This window comes from Cephus cinctus, unplaced genomic scaffold (genome assembly GCF_000341935.2).
Source record: "Cephus cinctus unplaced genomic scaffold, Ccin1 Ccin1_scaffold0696, whole genome shotgun sequence".
Classification (NCBI taxonomy): domain Eukaryota; kingdom Metazoa; phylum Arthropoda; class Insecta; order Hymenoptera; family Cephidae; genus Cephus; species Cephus cinctus.
Genome location: NW_014333318.1, coordinates 333,137 through 343,035, shown reverse-complemented (window position 1 = coordinate 343,035; position 9,899 = coordinate 333,137). Strand labels below are relative to the sequence as shown.

The window sequence follows — 9,899 nt, the reverse complement described above, 5'->3', positions numbered from 1 at the left end:
CAATATTATATCACCCCTCACAGTCACATTTAAAAATAACCATAGAAAAATTTCAATATTTACTCCTTACACCTATACGGGATATTTATGACCCACCCCCTATTACCATAGAAACTACGAAAGTGTGGAATTGATTTCAAAAGTTGATGACGTCACAAGGGTCCATTAAGGGTACGTTCCGAAATTTACTGCCAGCAACTGTGTCCTTATCCATCCATGCGTGTGTGAGAGAGAGATGTAATTACACAGTACAGTCACTAAACTTCCGAGCACACCCTGTATATACGTATGGATGAAGGGATTTTTTTTTATTCACGAAAAAAATCGTTATCGCATCATAGAAAATAATGTTTGAACATTGTGACAGATAATCTATCGTGATTTCTATGATAGGTTAGCCTATGGGACAGCTGGATAGTAATGACAGTGATAACGACGGTGACAATGCTGTCGACAGAATTCCAAATGGGAATCCAGTTGGACGAAATGTCATAAGTGGATCGGAAATTACAGGTGGAGATTGCTGATACAGGGTATATAGAGTACTGTGACTAATGTAGCGCGTATTTGGAGAAGAGCTGCCAACGTAACGGGATAGTCTGATTATGGTCTGTACAGGTACTGTAGATATAATATTTATCACAAATCGTATAACCACCAATGGGTTCGATACGTTGAAAATGCATTAAGGGTAAAAATGGTATAAATATTAATGAAATATAAGCCAGTCGACGTAAACGTAATCTACATTGGTCTCTTCGTTACATAAGAAACGAACGAATGTAAATATATGACTTGGGGTATGAATAAGCAAAGAAAAAAAAATCAATTGGAATACAAAAATACTTTGGGGTCTATCGAAAGAATTTTTTTTTACTCTTCAAATACATCGTCTACAAATATTATTGTTCGTATACATATATTTATATGTAGCGCGCATATGTATAACTATATCGATAAGACTGGGTGCAAGTTTATGTAAGTATACAATAAATTCGTTTAGAGATGCAAAGTAGATACAGTACAGCTGTTGAGCTATGATCAAAAGATCAAAGATCGTATTGTCGTTATTAATGCAGTTAAAAAAGATAAAAATAAAAAATATACAATTTTTCGTCTCTCGGGAATTTCAAGTGTATATATTACATGACGGGTTACATTATAACGCGAAGGTACAGTATATGTTAACGGAAGCTGAAAATGCTGATGGATGTTCGGCTTCCGGTTTCTTCGACGACGACGTCGAGAGGTGCGATGATTTATCGTGTAAAATGTCGCGTTAAAGTCGCGTTAGTTTAGCGAGATTGTCAGGTTTCTTAAAAAATCAGATTCCTCAAAAGTCATTAAGTATATATATGTGTATAGTTAGTAAGATCATGTTTGTTTTTTGTACAACTAAAAGAACTGCTTGTGAATCAGTCCAATTTGCGAATTTTAATCACGATCTTTGATCGGATATCGCGAAATGACTTTCGCGGCGTTTTTAAAGCTCTTTAATTCCCCCCCCTCCCCCCTCCCCCACGACTTCCCTGCTAACCACGGTAGGTTGGCACTATTTTTTTTCTTATTTCAAAAAAATATTTATCCTCCATCGATCCTATCACTTTATTCACGACTGTCCGTCTCTCTCTCTCTCTCTCGTACTGGGTTGCTCGAATATTCTTGATTTTTCGAGGATCCAAATTATCGGTAAGATCTTCAGCTTGTCCCACGTGGAAAAGTTGAATGTACGTCGATCGGGATCGAATAGTGCCATTGGACTTGAGAACGATCAGTTTTGCTGTAAAAAAATGTAAACTTAAATCCAAGTACCAACTTCGTGCACCGTGAGTAGATTGATGAGGTATTAAAAATAAAAAGTCGACTTGACCATTTTCGGGTAGGGAAATTAGTCAAGAATATCTAGATACGTTCAGCTAATTACCTCAAGCTTCTCGGTCTCGACGCCATTCAGCGCCACCATCTCGGCGCCAGCTTCTTCCTCGGATATTTTCTTGGGTGAAAATATTGCACGGTACAGCAGCGAAGCCAACAGAGCGCCACCTAGTGGGCCGAACCAGTAGATCCAGTGATGGTTCCACTGGTTATTCCAGATGGCGGGACCGAATGACCTAACTGGGTTCATGCTGCACCCCGTATAAGGACCAATGGTGTTTGCGAGTACAGCAACGGCGAAGCCGAACTTCAGTGCGACGGAGTCCGTGTTTTTGGCGTTTCGAGAGTCCCAGATGGAACAAGCGAAAAAGGTTAGAATCCCCGTAGCCAGACCTTCCGCGAAGAGACCTTGAACTGCCGAGACCTTATCGTGCAGATCGGTCACGCAAAATGTGTCTGTGGCGTTCGGATTTCCGTTGTGCAGTAAATCGTGAGGTGTCATAGCCTGTAATGAGTGGCGCATGTTAATTTGGATATTATAAAAGTTTCGTCGCTTCAAACTAAACATTTAAATTTGCCGTGCCGGTCATTCGCTTCCGTAAAAAACCGTTATGAAACTATTGCGCAATGTTCGTTCACTTTGTGTATCTTTTGATTCCAATTTTTGTTTTGCTATTAAGGTTAAACGTCCCGAGGACCGTGAACCGTATTCTGATAGGAAAGCATTGATAGCAATAGTGTTTCCGGAATATTCCGTAACATCTTTTTTTCTGTAGTCTGCATATTATCTACTTGTACAAACAAACCAGGCTGATAACCATACTTCCTTGTGATACTGAATATGGAAAAATGACTGACCTTAAGTAAACCATAACCAAGCACTGCGCCAATTGTTTGTGCCAACAAGTAGACCAAACCTGCTTGTAAGGATTTCTTGCCGACGACGACAGCACCAACCGTCATGGCGGGATTAACGTGAGCATGACTGATGTGGCCGAAGCACTGAAAACGGTTATTTTTCAAAATATTACATAAAGAACATAACTATCGATTGATGTAATATTATAAATTAATCACGACTAGTATCCATTAATTATTATTATAAACCAATTGAGGTGTTTGTGCACCTTTTTATTTATACAAAAAATAATTATGCACTCGTTTCACATGGTCGTTGGAAACGCACAGCAGGGACGTATATTAAATAAATTCAATATTGCTTTTCAGGTGGGTTGAAGAAAAAAAAACTTGCCAAATAAAAATCAAAAATTCTATTCGACACGATCGATTCGTTATGCTCGGTTGATTCGTCAAACTAACGAGTGCGTATGTATATACGCTTGTATGATGCAATATGGCTATAGGTATGCAGATACTCCAAGTGCATATGTTCGTTACGCAAGGTTGCGTATACACGTTGCACATTGATGCACCCGTGTGAAAGGTCATTTGGCCTAAAGGATAATCCAAAAATATTCGTAGATTTTGATCAAAGCTGAACGATCGCTATTGTCTGTTTAGGATAATTGATTTACATAATGCAGCCTCCGGAACGAACAGTTTGCAGATTATATTTTCAAGCTTTGCCAATCAGCTTTGAAATTGCATATTTATTGAGTAGAGCTCTGATAATGTTAAATGACATTTTTTTTTAAAGCATGAGAGACGATATTTTCAATTTGAAAAAAAATAATATTTAATAGCAGTGCTCGTTATCAAGACGCCTGATGATTCGGTTAAATCGTGAATCACGTTATAAGAAAATCTTTAATGGCAATATTTATCACTGTTTAATAATAAAAAAATTGTTGTCAAGACGAATGACAATTTTTTAAATATTTAATAAAAATGTTTATCATTCGCGTGAACCAATTAACTGATAATTATTTTCGTTAATTAGCATCAAATTTATTTATTGCTCTATATTTCATTGAATATTTTTATTTTTTTACTTACCTGTATTACGACCATTACTGTCAAGCCAAATGACAGTGTTAGTTGTAAATGCGAAGGGATGAAACTGAAGCCGCCTATGCATCCCATGCAGCCAAGGAAAACCAAGATGGCCGTACCGATCATTTCTGCCAAACCGGTAAGCACGGTGTCCCATATAGTTCCATCTTCTTGCATCAATTTTTTGAACCCTGAAAGTCAGAATGAAATTTTTGAGTTTTTCGTTAACTTTCAATAACGAAATGCGATTTTCAATTCATACGATCATCATGAAGTTTTATCACTGGTAGTTAATACGTATATGTAATTTATCAATACCACAGTGCATCATCTAATCTCAAAACTGCACGAATTTCGTCACGTTATATAAAAAAAAATTTTTACACACACGATATAGTTTCAAACCAAGATACATATATGTTGAAAAATTTATATTTTTGTACCTCCACGCATTTTGATTATTTCGATTCGAAAAATTTAATATATACACAATTTTAAAAAAATTCTCTTTTTCAAATTTCAAATTGATATTCGCACTAATCGAGAAATGACAGAAGTGCTAACAGAGTGTCAAGACGTAAGTCAAAGTTAAGTTTACGTCGGGTTACAGTTGCTTTTAATAGAAACGATCGTAACGACCAAAGTCTTTAAAGCCTCGCGCACCGTATCCTGAAGTTGGACTACGTAATGGCACCACAGTGAAATTCAAATATTTTGGGAACGACGCGTTGAATGACGTTTCGGTTAGCTTCCTCAGGGGGATATTCCCACTCGTGAGTTGTCAGAATGAATTGTGTCACTGGGAGATAGTGGCCTTACTTAGGTCACGAGTAACGTTTGAAAAATTCTGGAGTATAATAAAAGTGAAAATTGTGGAAATTTTGGAAAAAAAAATTTCTATCACTTTCTCAGTTTAGTAGCAGTGAATTCTTTTTTTTTTTTTATTTCGCCATTGATACTTACATGGTGAACACTGCGCAGATTGATTTTTCTACAAATTTTGGAATAACAGGTAATTTTGATATTTTCTGATAATTATTTTTGACTAAAAATTATTTTTCCTAAGACAGCTTCTGCCTGAAAGTCTCCTAAACAAGTATCAGGTTAAGTGGTTAATACAAGTTTTAATAGGTTAGCATATATTCTTTCGTTTTGAAGACATCGATCTTTGGGAAGGTCATCTAAGTTTTTTAGTACGCCCTGTATATACGATAACACAATGTATTCATGGATTTTGTGATAAATCATGTTAGAAATATGACTCTGATGTTCATTTTACATTCCAGAAATATTAAAGCACAAATTCCACAAAGCTATTGATAAATAACGCATCTTATCTGAAAGTAAATTATCTGCATTGTCAGAATTCTTGCTGTGTGGCCAAATATAAAAGGCGACATACTGAAGCACTAAGAAGTATAATTTATGGCTAAAACGAATTTCTTGAACGGATACTACGAATAAAACGAACGATTCTAATATTTTGATAAATATTTTTGAGTAACCTGATAATGCCAAAGAATATCTTTGACCACTAAGACAGAAATCATATCACTAAGACGTTTTAAATTCTGTATAAAAAAAAAAGAAAAAAAAAAAACAGAATTTTCGTTCACATCTGTCACACAAGCTCACGTTTTGTTACGTATATTCCAAAAATGTCTTGTTTTGAAAAAAACGTGTAAAAAGTCTGTAAAAATAAAAATTTCAAAATTCCCGCGCTTTATCGATTAACCTTTATACCCGCTCTACCTATCGGCATTTCTATAACGGTAACACTGACGTAACGTAAAAATAAAATCAGCGTGATAAAAAAAAGGAAAAACATTCTAAAAATAAAGTTGGACCAAAGTTCAAAAACTCACTTTTGTTTCCAAATAATTTATATCTCATTCCCCGATCTGCCATCTTGCTTGGACGCGCGGAAACTGTAACCGTCGCTTAACCATACGCGAATACGTAGTCAATTGTCAATAGTACTAACAATTTATGTAAATGTAATGTCTTAATCGAGTCGTGCCAGTTGTGCTAATTGAAAGACACGTCTTTCCAGTCGTAAGTGAATTCATGAAAAATTCAAAACTTACCTACGAGAGTGTTCGAACCAATAAATCTGGTTTAAAGTAAAAACATGAATTTGAGGTTAATTTAACTTTCGCATTCGCCTACCTAACCGCGTGACCTTATAATGCGATCGTAAATCTGATTCCGCGACGGTTGCAATATTTGATCTCGTTAAACTTCGGTAAATTATCTCGCAATGTTTACATCGTCTACGTTCAATGCAAAGACAACGACGCATTGCCATTTCGTAATGCGCAGGCAAAGTCAGCGAGCAAGAAGAATGACAAGAAATACATCACGGATGAATAATCGAATAGACTGTATGAATTTCACATAGAATTTTTCCAATTTAATTTCAAGCATTCGATTAAAGTTTTTACAAACTTGGTCCTTTCAATAATGGGTTAGTCCTTAATCATGAAAATGGTCAATATCGTTTTGGATTGAATGGTAACTTTTTTTTGTTTGTTCTCAATATAGGAGAATCATTAACACTAAACATACCGACAATTTTTTAAAAACGTATTATTGGCTTTAAAACGGTCAAATGACCGCTCGATGGTACGTTTAGTGTTAAAAGTGCCGTAGTTGCATCGAGAAGGTTTCATTAGCTTGATTAATTATATTTCCAATAGTAATATAATATTGGTTTTATATTTCAAAAATTTTTGTATTATTTTACATTTTTTGGATCATGTATCATATTTTTTTTTGAAAATATTTTTTTGTTAGAAAAATTAGTACCAATTTGTATATTCGTTCGTCGAGAGGATTGCCGATAAATAAAAAAAATATATATTGTAGGGGATGAAATAAGATAGAATTTTTGTATATATCAAATAGACTTGAATGAACGAAATTTGGATCTTCGTCCCTACGGCCGTTAACACGACTGACTGTTTAATCGTCAAGGCTCCCGACGCTAATTTCAGGTTAAAGACCGATCGCCACGCTAACGAAGGATTAATCTTCGATCTGCATACAATCAACTAATTTCGCGAGCGTTATGGAGAGATTACGTGTCGCAATTAGTCGGGATACGTCGGTGTAATCTGCCCTGTTAGGAGGATGATCGCCGTTCGAATTAGCCGTTAGACAAATTGTCTAACGATATCCTGTAGGCTTCGTACGGTCATGCGTGATCATTGACTTTGAATATAATATTTTTTGAATAAGTTTCGTCGACTAAAATTATTCAAAATTTACGTCCGACCGTTGGTCGGATTAAAATTGGAAACCGTGTCTCTCTGAACGAGTTTACAAATAGCCGAAGGTTACTCTATAATGGTAACGCGGGGATACAGTAACGCCATCTGCATTTACAAGCGGAACTAAAGTTGATCGCATGGAGAAATCAAGATGGCAGTGACATTCTTTGGTAGAAGCAGATACATTGGCGAGTAGAAATATCAAGGCGTACCAACTGAATGAGAAAATCAGAACTTTCTTATCAGTTTATCATATTTGTGGAAACTTAGGTATCAATGTTCGTTTAATGACAATTCTGGCATCGAAAGCCTCGTAAATTAATTTAATACTTGGCTTTTAGCTTTTAGACTCGGCTTTAGACATCGTACCCGCGTGTAACGAAATTATAAAAATAATAAAATCCTTGATCAAAATGTACCTTTAGGCTAATTTTTATAGAAGTTTTAGGTTAATTGATATTTTATAAGTCAATTTTTTCGTAATCATTACACGATGACAATATTAATTATTTTAGGATGTCAATCTTCGTGATATAATTTCCAAAAATCAAGAGACTCGCGTATATCATCAGATCCTTTCGTTTTTACGAATTAATCGAAAAAGTCCTAGGGGAATATTTATAACGGTCTTATTCAATTTCAATATTTGTACAGAGTCCCTAGGCACGATCACTTGTACCAACTGCGAATTGATTTCCAGTGAAAACAAAAACCGATAGGTCCTTTCAGTGGGATCGTAAGGACCTGACAAGTGATAAATGACTGATGACAAAAGTCTTAAATGAAAAACTTAATAATCGAACAAGGCGAACGAATTGTGTGGAAGCGTAACTGGCAGGGAATGCATAATAAAAGGGGGGTCAGGGCCCCAAGGCGTTGAGTTTGCATATCAACCGAACGAAGTCGAGCATTGGCTTACGAAGGTACGTTGGCATTGAGGTTAGGTTAGCATTACAATTCTTAAATCATAAAGGTACGTCATATCCGTTAAAGGAAACCTCACGTTAGAGAAAGAAAAAAAATACTGCACAAGTAATTGTCCTCTTTCGTAAATTTACCTAATGTTAATCACAACCGGAAATGACGTCTTCAAGACATTCAACTGTCTGCAACCTTCTATTTTGCACATCTGAAAGACGTAAACGAGCCACTGACTTTTGATCGAAAAATTCTTTGTCACTCTGAGTCTGTTCGACCGCCTATTGAATGCTGGTTTAAATGTTTAATTTTCCAATACAGGTCGACATCAAAATTCTGTAGAGGCAAGAGAAAAATATGAAGAGACAAAAAAAAGTTGGTTGAACGTCACTTTAATTAAAATCCTCGAATGCTCGTAAATCCTCGGGGAGGGGGAAGGTCTTTTTTCTTTTTCGTCCTCCTTCCGATATTAATTTCAGATTCAGAGAAAAATTTTATTACTCCGACTCCCAGCGCCATCCGGTCGTGGCTATTAGTTTTAGCGATACCTATCGAAAATCCCTATGTACGTACAGTCCGCGTCAGATATTTATTATTTATATTTTTATATTTCATCCTTTGCCTCCTTTTCATTTATGCTGAATTTTATGCTCGCGTCTTCTTCTTCCATTATTTCCATTTAGACAGCCGTAAGGTAAGGAAGGAACTGCTTCTTTTGTATCTTATATTCACACAGTTCCTTCGTATCTTGTCTTCACGTAACATGTGTTTCCACGGGTGTAACAAAGAATAATCGTACGTATTAACCTTGAAAGTTTCTCATTGAAACTAGAAGGAAAAACGTGCTATTTTTATAAAGATACGCGTATAGATATCGGGAATTACGGAAAGTCTTGTCATACGGTGCCCTTCGGAGCCACAATCACCGGGATAGGCTCGATCGGTTTTACCAGATTGCACAAAAAAAGTTCGATCATGATTAAACCGTAACAGCACGTTTACGATTAACATTCGCAAACCTACTTCCGTGACAACATCAATAAATCAAGAAAGACTCAAAATATTGACTTTTGCCAAGTATTCGAGTTTCTTTACCAGCAGTATAAACTAAGCATAAAAAAGACATAAACAATAATAAAACGACACCGAGAACCATAAAAATTACAATTTTGCACGTAAACCATAAAATCCAATACGCATATCCGGATGGGTAACGCCATAAAAATAAATAATTAATAAAGTCATTAAAAAAAATCGATCGAGAGAAAAAGTCAAAAATAAGAAATGTCAAAAAAATTGTATACGAAAAACCCCATTATTAGGAATTACTAATAAAATTGATGCCAGATCCGTGGATAAAAGATAAATTTTTTAAATTTGAAAAGATTTCAAAAAAATCTTACCTTCAAATTTTCTTCGTGACATTTCAAAGCTTGTTCGGTAAGGCAATTTAATTGGTAATGAAATTGAATAAGAAAAAAGTTCAAGCTTATCCAAAATTAAAATCACAGCGTTAATCCGGCCGATGGTCTGTCGCGAATCGCGGACGTGGATACACTGATGAGAATGGGAACAAGAATAAGATACAAAGCCGCCGATACGATTGCCCTGGACAAAGTTCAGAGCCAGCTGCGGTGGTCGAGTGGGATTTTTATTTCAATTGGAATTTAGGACCGAGATTTGAGCTCGGGTCCGACTATAAGGAGACTTTCTAGAACGTAATTTCTTGTTTTTCATTCCCTCTCTCTCCCTCTCACCTGTTAACTTTATTCACTGGATATATTTGACTTTTTTCTCTCTATCTCTGTCTCCGTATCTTGTTCTGTATACTTTGACTTCTGCCCTCTCTCCGTTCCTCTCCTCGCCCAACCCCCCCCCCCC

The 9,899-nt window shown here is 36.1% G+C and overlaps 2 protein-coding genes across 4 annotated transcripts in view; one reads left to right on the top strand and one right to left on the bottom strand.

Moving 5' to 3' along the window:
- The window catches only part of LOC107270016, a 120,567-nt gene that overhangs the window by 106,647 nt on the left and 4,021 nt on the right, over positions 1-9,899 (top strand). The window lies entirely within an intron of this gene.
- The window catches only part of LOC107270014 (aquaporin AQPAe.a), a 23,811-nt gene continuing 14,755 nt past the window's right edge, over positions 844-9,899 (bottom strand). The window contains exons 3-6 of one of the 3 annotated variants that reach the window (XM_015744610.2): positions 3,832-4,019; positions 2,734-2,877; positions 1,925-2,380; positions 844-1,780 (exon numbers count right to left, since the gene is read on the bottom strand). In XM_015744610.2, coding sequence (XP_015600096.1) covers positions 1,772-1,780; positions 1,925-2,380; positions 2,734-2,877; positions 3,832-4,019 — 797 coding nt within the window. In that variant the 3' untranslated portion in view covers positions 844-1,771. Of the gene's footprint in view, positions 1,781-1,912; positions 2,381-2,733; positions 2,878-3,831; positions 4,020-5,693; positions 5,976-9,421; positions 9,607-9,899 lie in introns of those variants that run through there. The other 2 variants (XM_015744614.2, XM_015744613.2) reach the window with 2 other exon arrangements.